Source organism: Euprymna scolopes, chromosome 14 (assembly GCF_053919585.1).
Source record: "Euprymna scolopes isolate OS-2025 chromosome 14, ASM5391958v1, whole genome shotgun sequence".
NCBI classification, from domain to species: domain Eukaryota; kingdom Metazoa; phylum Mollusca; class Cephalopoda; order Sepiida; family Sepiolidae; genus Euprymna; species Euprymna scolopes.
The window spans coordinates 15508926-15531380 of record NC_136495.1 but is presented as its reverse complement, the minus strand read 5'-3'; the positions used below and the strand labels follow the sequence as shown (position 1 = coordinate 15531380).

General features: G+C 34.1%; 1 protein-coding gene across 1 annotated transcript in view; it reads right to left on the bottom strand.

The window, feature by feature from the left end:
* LOC145292867 (serine/threonine-protein kinase greatwall-like) overlaps positions 1-22455 on the bottom strand; it is a 93793-nt gene that overhangs the window by 55071 nt on the left and 16267 nt on the right. Inside the window, exons 3-6 of the mRNA XM_080138975.1 lie at positions 21060-21115; positions 12858-12958; positions 11740-11831; positions 2106-2245 (exon numbers count right to left, since the gene is read on the bottom strand). Coding sequence (XP_079995101.1) covers positions 2106-2245; positions 11740-11831; positions 12858-12958; positions 21060-21115 — 389 coding nt within the window. The remainder of the gene's footprint in view (positions 1-2105; positions 2246-11739; positions 11832-12857; positions 12959-21059; positions 21116-22455) is intronic.

Below are 22455 nucleotides of genomic sequence, written 5' to 3'. Positions count from 1 at the left end.
TAATTATTCCCTTATTTTGTCCTTTAGTCCTCACATTCCATGATTCTGACAAAGGGGAAAAATTGTTTTCTTGATCAGAATCTATGTCTCAAACATTTATTGTTGGCTAATTTCTGATCTTGAAGTATTTTTTTAAATCTCTTTACATTAGGTGGCTTCATGCTTTGTTTGGAGTTATTTCCATAAAAAAATAAGTTAAAAACAGGCATGTCAAACATAGGGGCTGTGGGTCACATGTGCAGCCCACATAAAAGATGATATTGTAATTTTATCATTTAATGGATAAAATTGCAGTTTTATAATAATTTAAGCTAGGTGATTACTGAAAAACAGTACTTTTCTTTATTCAGAAAGTTCATGTACAGTTTAAAACTATCAATTTCAAAAGCAAACAAGATACATAAATCTGTTTGTGGATTGAGTATGACCAAAATTTTTTGTATTGCTAACCTCTACAAATTAAAATGTCAGAAAACTCAATAATTTTAAATGAAACTGTGTACATTTTAGTGTACTATCAAAAGGGATTTTTGGAAGAAAAAAATAATTTGCACACAATATGTTTATACATAAAAAAACAACTTCAATTAGTCACAAATTGAACCACATAGACTTCGGGGATTATGAGCTTGATATACGAACTAAAACAGAAAGAAAAATATTAAATTATGTCTGCCTTTCTATTTTTAAAATGCAGCATCACAAACCAGAGTTGTCTCCCTTGCTTAAAAAGTTGTAATTTGTGAAAATTTACCTTTGTTTTCTACAACATACCCATTCATAAAATAAAGTCAGTATCATATCTTTCTTATTGCATGTATCATAGACCATTTCTGAGATACTTGGAACTTGGAATCAAGTTTAAACCAACTATGTCCATGTGTTGCATGTGAGTGAATGCTGGACTTTTTGAGAATGAAACCAAATTGCCCTTTTCAGGGCAACTCTAGAATGTGATTAAATCTTTCACATCGTGCTGCTTTCTTCATTCACTTGGCTCTAGTTCCTGCTCAGGCTCCTGCAGTTCCAGCTCATTCCTGCCACTAAAACTCCATGCAATTCTAACTCCAGCTTATGTCTGTTCCAAATTCTTCCAGCCTCTGAATCCCTGTTTCAGCGCCCGTTAACATTCAGCCCACTTCCAGTGACCCTCAATGCCTGGAACCAGGATCCAACTTTCTCACTTCCATTCCTGCGTTAATTCCTATCGATTCAGCCCTTGGTCATGTCCTCATAGACTGGACTTACCAGAGACATCTCATCACACCTCAGGGACATCCATGCCAATCTCCTTTGTGATGTCATCCTATGCTGTCCAGGACGATTCTTCAACCTTTCCAGCTATCCAGTGTCCGCATTCCTGTCCATCCAGTCTATGCAGTTGTCCAGATACATTTCCTGTTTTCCAAGTTTCTTGGTTCCAGAATCTTCATTGATCAACTTTTTCTAGATTCCGCTATATTTTTCTCATGTATTTAGGACGAAATAAATACAACCTTCCTTTGCAACTATTAATCTGCGTTTGTCCTCCTCTTCTTTGCTACTTGTCATATTTTGCCTGTGTCTACTTAGTTGTATAAACGATTAGCACGCAACTGATACGGCTCCTTGCAACAAACCTCTTTGAGCACATGATATATGCACTGCATACAAGCAGATACGGCAAAATTTTTCATTAACGATTGTATGTACATAAAAGGCAATCATTTAATTTAAAAAATTATAAATTTTTTTAATAATGAATTCCTACTTATCAAGTTTAAAAGCAACTTAAGGATACGCGTTAATGAGATGGATAGATTGAACGCAGAATGACGAAAAAATTACAAGAAAGTTGAAAATGAATCGAATTAACAAAATTTGATTAATCATGAGAACATATTTGTTGATATTGAATTAGAAGGTGACCATGTTGAAGTATGCAGGGAAGCAGTTTCAATCTAATGTGTTTTACATATGTACACATTTCTAAGTATATTTTTTATATATGATATTATCCCTCTTTCTCCATCTGGACAATGACTGCCTTGACCTTTTTTGAGGCAACAATAATTAAGAAAAAAACAAAAATAGATTTAAAAAAAGCAAACACCATAAAACTGTACCTGTGAATAATTCCCAAACTATGAAGGAATTTGAGTGCTAATATAACTTCTGCAATGTAAGTTAGAGCCATTGGTTCATCAAAATACCCACATACTGCCAACAAATTCTTCATGTCACCTCCAATCATATATTCCATCACCTGATAAAAGAGAAAGGAATAAAAAGAAATGTTATCAATTGAAAATGAATAGAAAGAATAGACATAACGAGGATATCAAATAAAGCACTTTCTCCTCAACAGAGACAACTCTGACCCAAAAGAGGAGGACATGGTGGAGGGAGATTACGGGCAGATGCTTTTCGAATTGATATGCTATTAGATATGTCACACATACACACAAACGTATGTTAAGTACGGCCTTATCATGATTTCCAATTTGTCTGACAGGTCGCATTCTCTACTTCCTGTTCCGCTTTCTTTACCCACTTATGTTATATACCTATCTCTCTCACTTTCATTCAAATCGTCCCTGTGAATGCACACACATTTCCGTTCGCCTTGACAAGGTGATATCCTCGTCTTAAGATAAAACAAAGGTACATTCTTTTTCAAGGTAAGAATGAATAAACGTGAACTCTTGTACACTTACACGCACAATGAACATTCTAACTTCATACACATATACACAATGAACTTATGAGCGTAACAAACACTTTCAACTTCATTCATGCTCGTTCGTATACACCCCTTATTGTTCTTACATATTTCAAGTTAAATAAAACATCTTATTTGTATACAATGCAACTCGGCTTTAATGTTCTCCCTTTTAATGTTCTTCAAATTTACTCAGTAAACTTGGTTTTTATTGCTGATTTTTTTTTTTTTTTTGGAACATGCAATACACATATTCAACGTAACAGCCTCTATGAAACATTGAACACACTCTCTACAGATCAGTAACTCCGATCTCCACAGGTTTTTCTACTCAAGGAAAACAACTCTAGCCTGGCATAGAAATTTTTATATTTTTTTTCAAATAAATTTTTCATCATATATAACTTTTTTTCCTATTTAGGTTGAGTTTAAATTCTAACCAACTCTGACCCTTGAAATTTTAGAACGTTTGATTGAAACTCTACAGTCCTACCTAAATAGCTAAGATTTTTCTTGGACAAAGTTGAAACATCTCTAATCAGTATAGTATGGTAACCTGTTTTAAATAATGTCCTGACAATTTTAATGTATAAATCCAAATGTCACTAATGATGCAAATGCTGGATCATAACTTTTCAATTTGATCTTGAAAATAATTTAAGTGGATCACAGAGTCAAATCCATCAACATGAAATACATACTTATTTTTATGCACTTCATCCTGCAAACAGAAGAATCAATCAATTTGAAAAAAACTGATGGATGGATTATCTCTATATATAATAAAATCATGACATTTTCCCTCCTTCTAACTATTGAACCCATAGAAACTAAAAGGCGATTCCTGTGCAAATATTTTGCACTCACCATTCAAAGTTTAGTACAGCAGAGTCTTCTCAAGCTAAAATACACATATTTCGTCTCCGTTCTAAACATATATTATTTGTGCTTCTTGCCTCACTCTCTTAGCTACGTGATCTCATAATGGTAGTAGCAAATATTTTTTCCCTCTTTAATTTTAGTCCTCCTACAAAACTAAATCACCAATTCTTTTTTTCAATACAACACTAGTTCATTATTCCACTTATTAAATGCATTACTTTCATACATATTATATTGGCATAAACGTAGAAATTATGGAACGCTCCCTTCTAATTCTAAGTTCAGAAGAATGATGGAATGACACTTATACATTCTTCAATTAAGGGATTACTATTTTCGAACAAAGAAATCACCTTTTTCAGTACAGTTTTTAGTGAGAGTAGTAGTGTTATTATCAGCATTTCTAGCATTATTATCATTAATATTTTTTTTTTTTTGTTAGTACTGTTATCGGTTTTATTTGTAGTATTACTGGCTTGCCATCCCTTGACATAAAGTGATTGTAACCACCTTTACAAGAATGACGACTATCATCAATGACAAAAAAAAAAAAAAAAACATTGCTGAAAGCCATGTTCACGTGACTTTTTGCTTAAAAATATTTCTATAAAAAAATTTACACCCACAAACTAACTTAAAATAAATACAATATTGTTTGAACAAGTTTTGCGAATTTGCTTTGACAATACTTTAAATCATATCTGAGTGTATCGTTTGTTCAAGTTTTTTTTGTTGTTTTTCGTTCACATTTATACTTTCTTTGAATATCTGATACATTTTTATTTTATTATTTTATTTTTTACAAAGGAATTACCACTTATCAAGGCCCAGGGCCACTTGAGGATAAGGGTTACTGGGTGTACAGTAGTCAATGGGACAATATTGTAGCAATTGTTAGTAGTGGAAATTTGGTAAATTGGGTTACTCATCAAGAACTTGTTTACGTTGGACTTGAAGATAATAATATTGTAGTCAGCTGGAAAGCAGGAAAATGACAGAGTTCCACAGGTGTGTAGTTCTAAGAAGCTTTGTTCAACATCTCTTCTGTGAAAAAGAGGTTGCAAGGAAGAGAAAAGAGCATCCCCCACTAGGCTACGAAGTCTATTTTGAACTCTGTCAAAGCAGGATAAGGTCTTTCTAGCAGCTCCTTCCCAGATGTGGCAACAGTACTTCATCTTTGGACGTACCTGGCTTTTATAGAGGTAAAGAATTGCATCAGCAGTGAGATATCTACTGAAGCGGTAGAATGATCCTACCATTTTCCCAGTGACTTTGGCAACAGATTTGATGTACATGTTCCATTTCATATTAGGAATAAAGGTCAGACCCAGAAGCTTGTCAAAATATTGCCCCCCTCCCCCCCACTTCCCACCCGGACAAGAGCCATTCTTTTTTTATTTTTTTTTGGTTTTGTTTAACGGCATATCAACCCTTTGTGGGTTATTTAATGCCGAATCCAGTTATTTTGGGAATAGTATTCGATGTTGTATCCAGTTATTTTATATGAGATTTTTATTCTTCAAGCTCCTTGTATTTTCAATCGTTAGTTCGTAGCTTTTGTAATTTTTGTTCTCTGCTTTGCAGAATATGATTGTGTTTTGCAATGGGAGGGGGGGAAAGGGTTACAGTATTATTGATCGGTGCATTTTAAGTTTGAAAACCAGTCAGTAAGTGAGGGAGATAGAAAGAGAAGGCGAAAATAGGAGGATAGAAAAGTGGGAAAAGGCAAATTGCTTTTGTTTTTGCAGAATATAAGGTTTTTGGGGGTTATATTTTTTGGAAGAGTCCTATTTCTTTAATGTTAGAAAAGATTTTTCCGGTATTGTTCTTTTCGAAGATTTTTTGAAGATCTATTTCTTTGTAGTGTTTTTTTCCTGATTTGTGAAAGATCTATGCACTCAGTATATGTTTTACAGTAAGTGGTGCTTGACAGCGAATACATTGCGGTTGAGTTTCTCCTTTTAGGAGGTAAGAATGTGTTAGGTGTGTGTGACCTATTCTAAGTCTTGTTAAAATGACATTTTGTTTTCTGTTTGTTTTTTGATGTTCATGTTTTGTTAATTTGGGCATAATTCAGAAAAGTTTGTTATTTGGGAAGTTATTCCAATAGGACTGCCACTTATCTTGGATATATATATTGATGTTTCTTTTGATGTCTGTATATGGGATTTTGAAAGTGGAGTCGATAGATTGGTTATCGGCTGCCTTTGCTGCTGTGTCAGCTAGTTTATTGCCCTGTATGCCAATGTGGCTGGGGACCCAACAGAGTATGATTTCGTTTTTTTAGTTGCTGGAAATTTGTGAGTAGGTTTATAATTAGGGGGTTATTTACTTTTTTTTTTTAACTTCTGTGATGACAGATTGAGAATCGGAGACAATGATGAAGTTTGCAGTTTTATTTTCTTTGATTAGGTCTAGAGCTAGATTTATAACGGTAATTTCTGCAGTGAAAATTGAACAGCTTTTTAAGGAGGCATTTTGTTATTTTGGTATTTTTGTTGATTATGGCTGCACTGGTTGATGTGTTATTTTCTTTGGATCCATCTGTATAAATAGATGTGTCCAGGGTATTTTTCTGTGATTTCTCTATATTTTTCTTTGAAGTTTAGAGGATGATGTGGTTTTTTTTTTTTTTGTAATTACAGAGGCTTAAGTCTATTATCGGTACTATAATGTTCCAGGGAAGTATTTTAGGAGTAAATGTTTTATGAATTTGTGTTATCGGGATCTCTGCTTCTTCAATAATAGGTTCAATTTGTAGACCAAATGTTTTAATGGCTTTTTTTTTTTTTTTAAATAAATGTTTATATTTGAGATAAAAAATGCAGTTGTGCGCAGGATTGTCGGGATCTGCCTTCGATTTTGTATAATATAGCAGTGCTAATTTATTATATCTAAGGTTAGGTGGAGGCTCATTTGCTTCGGCATACAAACTTTCTATTGGGGAGGTTCTGAAAGCTCCCAGTGCAAGTCTCAGTCCTGTGTGGTAAATGGGATTTAAAATTTTAACGTAAGATTTTCTTGCTGCTTGGTATATACAGCTGCCATAGTCCATTTTAGATCGAATTAGGGATCTGTACAGGTTTTAACAAGGTCTGCCTGTCAGCTCCCCAATTTGTATGGGCCACAACATGCAGAAGTTGCAGTGTTTTATTACATTTTTTTAAAACATAGTTTATGCGGGGAATAAAATTTAGGTTTTTATCAAAAATCATTCCTAAAACTTATATTCATCAACAAAGGGGATATCTTTGGGATCATTGTGTAATTTGTGTTGATTACAAAAATGAATGCATTTGGTTTTATTTTTTGAAAATTTAAAACCATTTTCTTTTGCCCATTTATTCATTTTGTTTATGCCGTGTTGCAATTTTCTTTCAATAATATGGATGTGCTTGAAACGATAGCTTATAGAGCAATCATCCACGTACAATGTTCTATTCATGTCAGGAGTATGTTCCTTTATTATGTTGTTGATTTTTATATTAAATAGAGTTGTTGATAGTATACTACCCTGTGGCACACCTTCTTCCTGTTTATTTATATCGCTTAGAGTAGACCCTATGTGTACCCTGAAGGTTCTGTTCGTTAAAAAATTTTGAATAAATTCGGGAAGTCTACCTTTAAATCCAAAGTCAAATAGATCTTTCATAATTCCAAATTTCCAGGTAGTATCATAAGCTTTTTCTAGATCGAAAAAGACAGTTGTGGCGTGTTCCCCTCTTATGAAGGCTTTTCTGGCATAGCATTCTAAGTTGACGAAATCGTCAAGACATCCATGATTTTTACAAGAACCACACTGTGCATTGGTTATTAGTTTGTTTCTAAATACCAAATTAGGCGATGATTTACCATTTGCTCTGTTTTGCACAAACAACTTGTTAGTGAAATTGGTCGATAAAAAGAAGAATCTTTTCCTGGTTTTGGTATTGGAATAATCGTTGTATGTTTCCAAGATTCTGGGAACTTCTTTTTTAATCCATATGTCGTAGATTTTTAGTAAAAGTTCCAATGAAGTTTTTGGAAGTATTTTCAAAAAACTAGTGGACCTCATCTGGTTCTACTGCTGTGTTGTGTGATTTATGGAATTTTCCTATTCACTTATTGAAAAAGGTTTATTATATTCTTCAAGGTTTTTGGAATTGAAGTTTAGCTTGTACTTTTCAATATTTTCCTTGATGGTTTGGAATTCTTTGTTATAGTTTTTTGAAGAAGAGTTCTCTGAAAATGTTTTGGCTAATTTGTTCGCTATAGCCTTCGTTTCTGTTATTTTGGTATTTTCAATAAAAAGATGTTTAATTGGTATCGGGTTATGTTTTCCAGAAATTTTTTTAACCATTTTCTAAACTGTCTTTGATTTAGTGAAAACATTGATCTTGCTGACATATTCTTGCCAGCATTCTTTTTTGTTTTCTTTATTATTCTGCGTGATTTTGCTCTATGTAATTTGTATTCAATTAAGTTGTTTGTTGTTGGTTCTTTATTAAATTTTCTTAATGCTGCTTTTCGTAGATTTATTGATTCTTTGCATTCTTTGCATGGTCTATTCTTTTTTCCTGAAGTAGTGTTTTTGGGAATACACTCTTCTATTAATATTAATGTTTGTGTAAATGTTTCGATTGTATCGATGTTGTTTTCTGTCAATTGTTCTGAGCAGAGATTCCCAGTTTTCCCAGTTGGCTTTGTTAAGCTTCCATCTTGGTGGATGTTGAAATATTTTTTCATGGCTTTTGAGAATGATTGGGTAGTGATCGCTACCACAGACATCGTCGAAAACGCTCCAAGAAAAATCCAGATAAGTGGAAGGGTCACATATAGTTAAATCAAGCAAACTAAGCGTTCCATTTGTTGGATTAATGTGAGTGGCTTCTTTTTGGTTGAACAAGCATAGATTATTTTTATTTATTAGATTTTCAATTTTCTTTCCCTTTCTATCCGTTTCCTTGCATCCCCATAAGTTGTAACTATAAAAGTCCCCTAGGAAAATAAAAGGTTTGGATATTTGCTCTATTAAGTTCTCCAATTCATTTTCATCTATTTGTTCATGTGGAGGTATGTATAAAGAATAAATGCTTGTTGCTCTTATAGCAACTGCTTGCAAATTTGTTTTTAATTCAATTTGGCTATGGGGTATGTTATCTTTAATGAATACCGATACACCACCAGAAGCTCCAAGTCCTGTATTATGAATGTAGTTATATTGTTGATAGTATTTTATATTCAAATTGTCCTCATTCTTAAGGAAGGTTTCTTGGAGACAAATAACCAAAAGATTAAATTTAGTTTGCAACAATAAATTTCATTGCAATTTGCCTTCAATCCATGGCAATTCCATTGGATTATCTTGTAATTCATGATGAATTTTTTTTTGGTTTGAGGAGTAACTTCAGTTTCCATGTCTTCTAATTCCGTAAATCTATTTGTAGTAGTAGTAGTGGCTTCTGTTTGTGGTAATTTCTTTATATTATTTTGTTTTTTGGTAGATGTATTTTTTGTTTGTTTTTCAAGTGTGTCTTTTTTTGGTGACCTGTGTGGTCTTTCTTTTAACTGATTTTGTTTTTCCTTAGTTTCGTCTTTTTCAGCATCTGCACGATGTACTGGTGATTTTTGTGATCTTTCTTTTGATCGATTTTGTTTTCTTGGATGTTCTGATTTTGGTTGTGGTAACATTAGTTGATGATTTAATGGGATGATTAATATTTGATGATATGTTTGGTTTGATTTCATTTATAAATTTGGGCCAGTCGTTTAGTCCCAATTGTAACAATTTGTTTATTAGTATTTCGTATTTAGAGTCTTGGTTAGTGATGTTGGATGATATACGACTTGATGTGAATTTAGAGTACATCTTTTCCTTCATGTGTTCATCTACTATTTTCCTGGCTTCGAGGAAGGAGATGTTTTTGGTATGTTTTATTGACACTACTTCCTTTTCCTTCTTCCAGATTCTGCATGATCTTGCATAAGCTGGATGGTTTTCTCTACAATTTGCAATCAAGATTGCAGTCATTGACAGTGTGGTCTGGATCTTTCTAGCCACATCTGCCGCACACTGCTCATTCCCTACATGCATCCTCATGGTGCCCAAACTTCTGGCATTTAAAGCACCAAAGTTAGTTTGGTATAAAGGGTTCAACTTTTTCAACATTGAACCCAATTTTACATTTTTGGGGGGTAATATATGCCGATATAATTTTATGTATGATAAACGGTGATAAGTCAGTTATTTTGTTTTTTTTGGTGGATTCCAACAGAATAAATTTTGAGGATGTTTGATGTAGTTCATTATCTCAACTATCCGAGTCAACGTGTTGGCGCTTGAAGTTTTTATAGTTGGTCATATATATATATATATATATATATATATATATATATATATATATATATATTTTAAATTCATTGTTTATGCTCCCCACCCACCTCGGAGTCCAATATTGGGGCATGTTAAGGGGGAAACCCATTCGCCTTGTCATGCCAGGGCTACATAAACAGTATACATGTCCCAAATGGGAGCCATGAGCACCCATAATCCTTTAGTTACACAATCCAAGTCATTTGTGGTAACTTTCGGCACTATACAGCCATGTTATGACTTTAATCATTTGGCACATTTGACCCTAGCCACCGCCTTCTAACACATGGAAAAGCGGGGGAAATATGTATATAGTTTATAGTGGTATAGGGTAGAACTGTATTTGTTACAGTTTAGAGGAAATTGATAGAAAAGTAGATGTGCTAGGGCTTGACGTAACTAGCCGATTGATTGGATTGGGCCCCTCCGACCACCCGTCTAGCCTTGTACGAAGCCAAAGTGGAGTGTTGCAACTGATATCTTTAATTTCATTACGGGTCACCACCCATGGCCAACAGGTGGCCCCTTTGAGAGGTTTTTACTCTCTGCAGGGGGACAGTCGTGTATTCTAATGCCCCATCGACGGGGTCGGGATGTAGGGAAGGAAAGAAAAAAAAAGGGAGGGGGACAGAAAGGGGGTTGTTGTTTTTGTTTTTGCAGAACATAATTAAGTTTAACAAAAGAGAATAGAAAACAAAAAGAGAAATTTAATGTAGGTGAATTTCGTCTCAGGAAGCCAATAGACAGCCTGATCTGGTAGCACCAGACAAGAGCCATTCATTTGTTGTTATTGTTACTATTATTAGTAGTAGTATTGTTATTAGCATTTTTAATATAATTATTGTTATAACTATTATTAGTGGCAGTAGTAGGATTAATATTATTCTTAGTAATATTATTTGTATTATTATCTTACCGTCCCATAACCTGAAGTGACATTAACCACCTTAAAAAGAGCATATTACTATTAATATTATTATTTTAGTAGTAATAGTAGTAGTATTGTTATTAGAATTTTTATTGTAATTATTGTTATTCTTATTATTATTATTAGTAGTAGTATTAATAATATTATTATTAGTAGTAGTATTATTGTTCTCATACCCTGACATGAAGTGACAGTAATCACCTTTAACGAGCAATGATCACCACTGATAACAGTGCTCGCCACTGGATGACAATGCCAAAAATTTGATGACATACGATTTATCTGCCAATGCCCGTCCCAGTCAAGTAGTGACAGTAATCACAGTTGATTTCATTTTAGAGCAGTGCAATGTGGTTGGACACTGATAATGATCGAAGAAACGGATGCACGCCAGTAAATGCAAATAGCCTCATTTTATTTTTGAAGAAGTCCAATGGAGGATGATACTGTTGATGGTCACCAGTGTTCAGTTGTGTATGCCAGGAACTAACAGTGACAGTTGTAAAAACAGCTAAGATCAACTAGTACACACCAGTAAATGCCAATAAACGCAAGTAACTACCTTAATACAACACTAACTGTCAGTGACCATCAGTCGCTGCCAGAGGCATCCAGTGACAGCTAGTGCCTAACAGTTGAAGACAAATGGTTTCAGTTATGAGCATTCCAATGGAGGCCGACACTACTTTTTCTAGGACTGACAGTGGCGCCCACTAACAATCATACTTTAATTTGTTTTCAAAAGAAGGGGGCATGTTTTGGTTTTGTGTTATACTTCTACTGGGCAATGCTGGTACACAGATCCTACTAGTTAATTCATAAAAATCTGCAACAAATTACAAATGAAAAAAAAAAAAATGATTTTAAATTACTTACCAGATAAATGTTCTTCTGAGTCTGCAATGAATAATAAAGTTGAACAATAAATGGACTCCTCGATACAGCCAGAGCGTTTCTTTCGGTGATCACTAAAAATAAAAATAATATACTGGCGTTCAAAATAAAACTGTCAGAACGCTGAACGTCTCTTTCAACTGTTCAAAACTCACTGTCATCTCCAATTCATTTTTCTTACAGGTGCCATTCCCCATCATATGCAAATTAATTCCATATGAATATAAAGACTCCATCTATAAATTCACATTTTTCTTTTCTTCTTTTTCCTTCTCAGATCTTGTCACCTGACGATTGAAACAGACATGATACCACTTGCGAGTAGTTTCTTCTTATTTGCATTTACATTTTAGACGCCATAGAAAAATAAGATATTGTTTACATGACATTTATTTCAACAATAAAAAAAAAAAAGATTAAAAAAATGTAAATACTTTAATAAATTTAAATATGAGAAAAGTAATAAATGTGTGACGTCTGTCTTGGGATGTAAGTGAAAACAAAGACCCGCACCAAGATTATCTTTATGAGTCATCTGGTGGTATTAATTTTGTATTTGGTAGGGCATAGTGCAATAATATTGTTTATGCCATACAACCATAAATAGCAAACGCAATATTTTAAATTATTTTTAATTTGCAAATTCTAGAAGTTAAAACATTTATTATTAAATTGCAAAAAAATTTAAAAAAAAGAAAAGAAAAGAATGGTAATCTGGGGTTTAGGGTTTAGAACAGGAGTATGCACGCAGGCAATACATATTCATTCTCGAGCAAAACCAAATATGTGTGCTAGTGAACTGATACTTATACATATGATAAATGGACAGACTAATATTAAATATCAATCGATGTAATGATCTACGTTGCTTGAAAACACAGTATTTCTTTTAAATAATTTTGAAAAGTTTTTTATTGAGCAGATATAAAATTTGCAATTGACTGAGGGTTTTATTTATTTTCTGTCCCCCACCACTAATAAAACGAAAACAATAACATTTTGTGCATTTAAGAGTTTTCAGACTAATACATCCATAAAAAAAATTTTTTTTTTAAATAATCAGCGAATGAGTGTTGGTACTGAAGAAAAAAAACACATACCTTGGCGAACCAGATTTTTATTTACCATATAGTCTTTCTTCATGACTTTAAGTGCATATATTTTATCAGGGTATCCTTTTTTATGACCCAGGAACACTTTGCTGGAATGAAAGAGAGACAAATAAAAGAAATATGTATGCAGGTCCATAGCAAGTTGGAGTAAAATTTTACTAAATAGTTAAAAATAAATTAATTACAAATTGTTGTAATTCATCTTTTTTTAATTAAATCCTTCTGGTTTGATTGTATTTTTTTCTTTGTTACAAATATAGCGTGTATATGTATTTTTTGTTTTTTTACAAATATAGTGTGCATATGTATTTTTTGTGTGTATATGTATTTTTTGTTTTTTTACAAATATAGTGTGTATATGTATTTTTTGTTTTTTTACAAATATAGTGTGTATATGTTTTTTTTGTTTTTTTTTTACAAATATAGTGTGTATATGTTTTTGTTTTGTTTTTTTTTACAAATATAGTGTGTATACGTTTTTTTGTTTTTTTTTTTACAAATATAGTGTGTATATGTATTTTGGGTTTTTTTTTTTACAAATATAGTGTGTATATGTTTTTTGTTTTTTTTTTTTACAAATATAGTGTGTATATGTTTTTTTGGGTTTTTTTTTTTACAAATATAGTGTGTATATGTTTTTTTTTACAAATATAGTGTGTATACGTTTTTTTGTTTTTTTTTTACAAATATAGTGTGTATATGTTTTTTGGGTTTTTTTTTTACAAATATAGTGTGTATATGTTTTTTGGGTTTTTTTTTTACAAATATAGTGTGTATATGTTTTTTTTGGGTTATTTTTACAAATATAGTGTGTATATGTTTTTTTTTACAAATATAGTGTGTATACGTTTTTTTTTGTTTTTTTTTTTACAAATATAGTGTGTATATGTTTTTTGGGTTTTTTTTTTACAAATATAGTTTGTATGAGTATTTGGTTGTTTTGTTTTACTGCATATCAACCCTTTCTAGGTTATTTAATGCTGAATGAAGTTATTTATCAAAATAACAAAATAAAAAGAAAATTATCTTCAAATTCATTGTGTTTGGTTTGATTGTTTTCGTAGAACATCATTGAGTTTTGCAAAGGAGAAAAAAAATAACAATAACATCAATTTTTGATTATTTTTTTGCCAGGAAACTGGTATCTTCAAACAGCCTGATCTGGTAGCACCCGGTGTATGGCAATTCCTACCACTTGTTTCAACCAAATATTTATATATTATTTGCTATAATAATTATTAAATACCTACAGACACTAGTGTGTTATCCTTTCAGGAATCATCAGTGCAGGATGTTACAATTACCACCGGTCGAGAGATTTGTAATCTGGCACTGAAGCCATCTCGGACTCCTTTAGCAAGGACCAAATCCATTCAGCCACCGTTAATCAGAAGAAATATTGTTGAAATTTAAACATTTATTTTTAAATGTTTTAACGTCTGTCACAGTTATCTAATCATTATATAATGATCTGGGCATGCAAGCTAAATTGAGCAACTTTATTTCAACTGTAAAGTGCTCAGCGATAAGAAACGAGTTTCTTAAAGAGGCTGACATAAAAAGCTAATTGAATTCACAGGTTCAAATCCCATATATATCAAGTTTCAAGTCTGTAAACCAAAAATTGTCAAAATAGTTTGATGGAGACCATTTCTCACACACGGGGATAAAATTCATTTTTTGATGAAACAAAACTAATCTAATATCCTATAACGAATTATCTGAGGTCAGTAATTTTCTGTATTTTTGAGATGAGGTGTTTTCATTGATTGAGATTGTCAGACTTCCTCATCTTGGTTGTTATCGTCACAACGTTTTGGACGTTTTGCCCTCCGGCCTTCATCACGGTTTTGTATCGAACTGGGGAACCGTTTGTTAGGAGTCTCGAACCCAACCCTTTATTATTATTACGGACTCCAGCTAGGCTCTGGGACATAGTTGCTGATTCTCTGTTTTGAAAGTTACTTTTTTCACTGCCTTCGTTCAGGATTGAACTCGGCACCTTTGGGTAACTGTAAACTTTGATACAACGTCTAGGACCACTCGGCCATATGTCACTAGGACAATTCTTAGTTGTTTTTTTGTTAATGTTAAACCTATGTTGTTATTCAAGGTTTTCTCTCTCTATCAGAGGTGTCCAAATTGCATTCAGCTCTATGCTTGGTTTGCTCAGTAGGTTGTTATGTCCGAGCATGTGAGCTGTTTCTTTAAGTTTTCTCACTTTCCAGTGGGTCTCTCTGTTTATTATTTTTACTTCATCCCATAGGGGGCGATGGTCCCCCCTCCCATCCAGACATGGTTGGCTATACCCGATTTTTCTGTCTCCCCTTTAGTTACTGCTTTTCGGTGTTCTTCCACCCTTACTTTAAGGGGGCGGCATGTTTCACCCTTGTAAACCTTTCTGCAACTGCATGGGATGGAGTATATGCAGTTTTTTGTCATGTTCTCCTCCATGCGGGGCTTCACTTGTACCAGGTGTCGTCTGAGTGTTGACTCGCTCTCGAATACCGTCCTGATGTTGTAGGGGGCACATATTCTCTGAATCTTTTCGGAGATGCCTCGTATGTATGGTAGGCAGACCGTTGGAGGTTTTTGGGTTTCATTCTCCTCTCTTATACTATTAACACGTCTGGTGGATAGTATGCTGTCGGGGTAGTTGTTACGCCAGAGGGTATTCTTCAACCTGACCATTTCTTGGTGGTATGTAATGGTGTCGCTACTTATTGTCTCTGCTCGATGTTGTAAGCAGCGTGCGATTCCATGTTTGATACTGTATAGGTGATGGGAGTTGAAGTTAAGGTATTGTCCGGTGAAGGTAGGCTTGCGATATACGGATGTCTTAAACCCATGCCCTGTGCGTGATATGAGTATATCAAGGAAGGCCAGTTGGTTATCTTTTTCTTTCTCCATTGTGAACTGTATCGATGGTCTTATTGAGTTCACATGGTCTAGTAGTGCCTGGATGTCTTCCTGATGGGGCCAGAGTATGAAGGTGTCATCAATGTATCTTAGCCACATGGTGGGCTTTAAGGGAGCTGAACCTAAGGCCATGTCTTCGAAGTATTCCATGTATATGTTCGCCATCGCTGGTGATAATGGCGAGCCCATAGCTAGCCCCTCCTCTTGTCAATATAGGTCATTGCCCATTCTGAGTGGGTTGTTTCTATGCAGAATGTCAGCATTTCCATTAAGTTTGGTAATGGTACACATGTGCGCTCTTCTATGGAGAGGTTCGCAGCTAGTTTGTTTTGAATTACTGCTAGTGCCTCACTAGTTGGGACTTTAGTGAACAGGCTAACCACATCTAGGCTTACCATTTGATTTATACTGATGGGTGCTCCCTTGATCAGTTCCGTGAAGTGGGCAGAATTCTTTACATGTGTTGCTGACTTGCCTGCTAATGGGTTTATTATATCCACAAGGTACCTGCTCAGTGGGTGGCATGCTGAGCCTCGGCAGCTCACTATGGGTCTGAGTGGAATACTGTCTTTGTGTATCTTGGGGAGACCGTACATATGTGGTAGCTTACTGTAATGCTGGACCAGCTGTGATGTGGAGCGATGTGTTCCTTGTTTTTGGTAAGGATTTGTAACAGCTTTCTTTTGGTTTTCAATGTTGGGTCCTTCTTTATATTACCGTAGCTACCATCTGCGATTAGGCCTGCCATTTTTTTACAGTACTCCGACATGTCCATCACCACAGTAGCATTGCCTTTGTCTGCTGGCAGAATTATTATACTGCTGTCACTCTGTAGGGTTCTTTTAGCCAGCCTATGTTCCCGAGATATGTTTGATTTAGGAGGCTTGGCTTTCTCGAGTACTTGTCTCAGTCCAAACACGGTACCCCCGTAATAATAATAAAGGGTTGGGTTCGAGACTCCTAACAAACGGTTCCCCAGTTCGATACAAAACCCCTGATGAAGGTCGGAGGGGGCAAAACGGCCGAAACGTTGTGACGATAACAACCAAGATGAGGAAGTCAGTCCGACAATCTCAATCAATATCTGAGGTCAGTTTATTCTTTTTTTTAAACAGGACTTTTGTGAAAAATTTGTGTTTTAAATGTTTATTGAAGTAGATCATTTTTTTTATATATGAATGACTATGTATTTTTACACCATTTTGCATGATTGTTTTGTTTTTTTTGTTGTATGTTATATTGTATTGTGCAGATGGGAGGAGTCAAGGATCTTTGGCTTGTGGAAATACTTAAGAAATAATGTAAATTATTTAAAAAAAAAAAAAGAAATAAGACAAAATATTTAAGTGGTATACTGAGAAAAGAAATAAAATATAAAAAGACAGACTAAGGGTTTATAAGATGCAAAGGTCTGCAATAGGTTAAAATTGGAAATAGAAGGGTTTTGTAACAATCGGTAACATTTTTTTTTTATGTTTTAGGAGTGATTTGCAATGACTCATTTTTTGGGGGAGATTATTTTGAGATTTTATCGACAGCAAGTAGTATCGACGGGGAGCAAAAAAGCTCCTTGCATTGGGAATGTGTTTCTGCGGGCTGTGAGCCAGAAAAAGATAGCTGCAGTTACCGATCCAGAGCATTGATTGCTCCACACAGCAAACAAAGCAGACTTATTCCCATCAACGTGCGTTTTGGCAAATTGGTTGAAGGATCAATTTTGGGAGCTGAAGGATCGCTAAACAGGTTGGTGGAGGGGTGTGATGGTGGTTAAAATCCATCATGATGCAATCACTGTAGTGGGACGAGGAAGTGTATAAAAAAAATGGGTTGATGTTTTGACTAATTAAGTTTTTCCGTAAGGGGAGTGATAGATCAAGATACCTGGTTAGGGCTTTTAGAATTGTATGAAAGGAGAGTTCCCTGATTTTTGGTTGCCTCAACATTCCGGTAGGGGATGGAATTTCCACATGACACCTGGCCACTAGTTAAGGATCCACTAGGCACTTTAGGGATGGTGCAAGTTGTTAGGTTAGTTAAGACATGGATCGTCTCCTTTCCATGATTCTGGTCGGATGGTCGTGGTCCCCTGAATCTGGTGAAGTTACTCTGTATGTTAATAGATATCTTGGAAATTAGAGTGCTGATCACCAGATAGGCTGCAGGAGTAGTTTTCTGTTTTGTTCCCCAATATTAAGTAGTATAATGTCGATAATGACAGAGGGTGTAAGGCCTGGGATGTTACAGCTTTTTTGGTGCTACCTGTGGAAAGAGCTTGTCTATAAAGTCAGGGACGATGATTCATCCATGTTGATGAGACAAAGGGTCTCAATTTTTGTTGTTTCGGTTGATTGCCAAGGATTTTATCGACCACAAGTAGTGTTGACGAGAGTGGGGAATTGAAATTTAGGTTTATTAAGAAGTCATGAGGTCATAAGTGACCAAGTCATAGTTTCGACAGAGCAAGGATTAGCGCCACATGGCTTTAATTGTGGATCTTATTTTGACAGTGGATTATGGTATGACAGCTTTCTTTGCCATATGTAATTCTTTTTAATTTAAATGAGAGAAGTAGAAAACGTAAGTTTTTGCAATAAATTTTGATAAAAAAAAAAGGAAGGAATGTTAGAGAATGGACAAGCAGAAACAGTAACTTATCTGTTATCTATCTATCTATCTATCTATCTGTCTGTCTATCTATTGATGAGTGCACAATAAAGATTTGAAGTCATGTTTTGACAGGTTGTCAAATATGCCAAACTGTAACCTGGTCAAGTTTGCACCAGAAAGTATCCAAACAGGTGATGTGACATGTAGCATGTCATGTTCCTGTTTATACATTGTTGAGTTGTATTTGAGATGTCATGAGGGACAGACCGCTATTATAGATTTCCCCATGAAGGGGGAGAAGTCTCAGAATGGAGATGTTAAAAAAAAAAACCCAAGCCAGAGATCATTGTTCACGCCTCTGCTATGACGACTACCTTGGAGTGAATAAAATCTATAATATCTTTTATCATCTTGGGTCCTGTTTTGAGTGTTCCTTCTAACAGATTCCAGGATGGTTGACGAACCTCCCAGAAGAAACAATAGCAGAAACAGGTATGTCGTTATGTATTTGTTACATGTATTATGTTCTGACACGCACACACCAAAACCATTAAATGAAAGGAATCATTGGCTGTACAATAGGCATTAAGGATACAAGGACAACAGTCCGTTACACAACGGACACAACGTACATAGAGACATACATATGGTCCGTTACGATAAGAAAACAAAAGACATTAGTAGTGCATTGTTACACATTCAAACATCACAATTGTTATATTTAGAAGTTAACCAATATGCAAAAAATGTCACCAACTTTAGAAATCAATGTGCCAATAATGTCAGAGACCATAATGGTATTCATTTAGAAGTCTGTGTAGGTTAACTAATAACTTTTCATAGTTAATTATGAATTGAATTAAAAAACATACCTTGCTTGTTTCAAATAAAATTCATATTGTAAGTCATCAAAGATTCGCAAAAAGAAATAAATCAATTAAAATGTAACATGTTTTTCAGTCTTACACACGGAGACGCAAAAGAGACACAAAGAGAGAAATTACATGTAAAATACTTGGTTATATAAACAATCAAAGGGGAGATAACTCGAAGTTATTCAAATGTTTAAAATGACAAAACCTAAACCAGACAAGGGAGGCAACCCTTCACATATCGTTCAACGAACAAAACTGTTGTAATCTCCACAGTATTAAAACCCGACTAACATTGACAAGTTTCCAATAATAAAGTAGCATTCTGAGTGACAAGAATTTACTCAGCAAGTTGACCTTCTCACTGGCTCGCTAAAGACAGCGCATATATAAAAAATAAATATAAATAGATGTATATGAAAAAATGCTTGGCTGCCAGAGAGATTCATTTAAAGATTTAGTATTTTTACCTAATCTGTACAAAGCATTTTAATCAAACAACAATCAAATGATTTAGAGACTGCTTCTCCATGGTTGCTGTTGTTGCTAGCACAGCCAAGATACAATATAATTTTGATCAAGTTAGGGTTTTATTTCATTTAGCCTTCAACTATTGGATGTTAAGTACAAATAGTGTTGTTTTTTTTTTTTTTATTGCATAGGTAGTTGCATTGCTTAATGGTGAGTATTTTAAGGTTTTCTGAACCGGACACATTAGGTTGGAGGATTTGCTGAGTGCACTATATTCACCAAACAGATATTATCTAAAGGACGAATTGATAGTGCTGATGTGGTTGTGCAGAGTATTAAACCTCCTGAAGAAATCATTATAGAAACATGGAGATTTTAAATTGTAGAAAGGTTGGTTGGACAAAAAAGACTTAGTATAACAGAGTGTGTATGAGCATGTGGGAAAATATCAGCAGCAGCTATGAGATAGCTGGCTTGCAAGGATATTAGCTGCAGTAGCCAAAAAAAAAAAAAAAGTACATATGCAAATTAGGAAGTGTGTGCAAACTTGTGCGAGAAGAAAAAAAAAGAAAGAGACACAATGTGGTTGGGAGAAACAAAATGCGCATTTAAAAAGATGGATGTGTAAAATCAAAGACAGGAAATGGTTGTCTATGGCCGGCGTATAGTGGAGCAGAAAGAAAAACACGAACCAGGTGAGATGGACATGTTGCCCCGCAGTGGCAGAGAGAGATTCTTTAAGCTGATATTGAAACGGCGAGGTTTTGTTAATTTCATGGCAGACAAAATGAACAGTTAGAAAAAACAGGAAGTAGGTATTTTTTGGGAAGTAATAGTGATAAATGCCTTTTGCTAAAACAGAAAGAAAATCTGAGTCAGATTTATTTATTTTTGTTTGTTTTTTTTATTCGACAGTGCCGGACAGCGTGGGGGGTCTGCGAAAGTTTTGAATTGTAACAAATACGATCCAAGCGTAATGACCATGTTACATTGGAAGCAACTAATTGGACAAAAAAGTACAGAGAAGAATTTGGAGACAATTGACCTGCGAAAAAGTTAGGACAAAAAGTAAGTTTGTGAAAATACGTCTGACTTCTAGAAAAAGGAAAAGCAACTTTAAACGAAAAGAGAGAACGAAAGAGATTCAACCAAGTCAGAGGAACATCAAGATATAATCCAGAGACAGGAATTTACTGTATTCTTTTAGGGATGCAGGATTTGCACGTACACACACAAATTTTTATTTTACAACTGATTTATATTTAAATGTAAATAAAACGTGCACACATTTTCCAAGTCATGCATATGCAAAGTAACTTACCCAAATGCACCGCGGCTGATTGGTTTGATAAACACAAAATCTTCAATTTGTGGAATCTATATAAAATAAAAAATTAAGAAATTAAAAAAAAAATCATTGAGAAATTCTCTTCATCATCTAATTTGGCAATTACTAATTGGTAATGGTAATTATTAAAAACTAATTAGAAATCATCGGCAAATTGGAAGATAATTTTGAAAAAAAAAAAGACGTTTGGATAAGAAATTGCCATTTGTATTATTTCAATGATTCTAATTACTTTTCATATCTTGAGTGTTATTTTCACAATGTTTTGACCAATTTAACCTCTGACCTTTTTCATTTGCATCTCATCAAACTCATAAATTTTCAGGCTCTCAAAATACATACTAGAATTTCCCGCAAAGATCCATAGTATAATGGATAAAGTATTTGGTAAAATTCAGTCGCAAGTGACACTCTTATGGAAGTTGAAGGTTCAATCCTCAGTGCAGGCGATACTCTGGATACAATTGCAAATTACTTAAAACTACTATCTGGTTATGGCTGACAAAACAAGAACATGCTACCCCCATAGATTAAATAAAGAGTTCCATTAGAAATTTTGTGTAAATTTCAGAGTCCGACAGAAAATTTCTGAGTTCAACAAGAGACATCTGAAGAAGATTGAAGCTTACATTGATTGAAACATTGTGAAAAAAAAAAACATTCAAGATGAGAACAGTAGTCCAAAGAATAAAAATACATATTATCAATCTTTATCTCAAAAATTCAGAAACAAAAAATTGGCATTATTCAAACTTTGGAACTTTTCTAAACTAACTGAACTAAAATCATTGACTAATTCCTTTGCCTGTAATAAAGATTGAACCTTCAACCTCTAGGATATTGTCACTTAGAATTGATTAAATATCAGTGCCTTCATCTGTTACGCCATGTGGATTGAATATAAGGTTCAGATCAAAATTTTGTACTGGTTAAGTTTAAATAGATGCATCTGAAGATCAGAGGTTACATCAACCGAAACACTGAAAATAACAACCAGGATTATCTAAACTTAGCCAGCCAATAAGGATAGTGTTATGACAAATCGGAAATAAAAAAAATATATATCAGAACTTTTTGGGGTATTGGAATCGGAAAAATTCATACCAATTTTCTGATACCAAAAATGATTCTTTTAATTATTAGCTTTTATTTGAAACTTAATTTTCAATTGCTGGTAATAATCCTAAAATGAGAAATATTTATTGATCAATAAAACTAGTGAAGTAGTGATCACCCCTCACCCCCCTCAGTATATTTTTCACATTTATGAAAATATATGCACATATATGGTTTTTTACAATAATCCGATAAAAAAAAATAATAATAAAAAAAAAAAAAATTACCATATAAAATATTTAGACATAGGAAT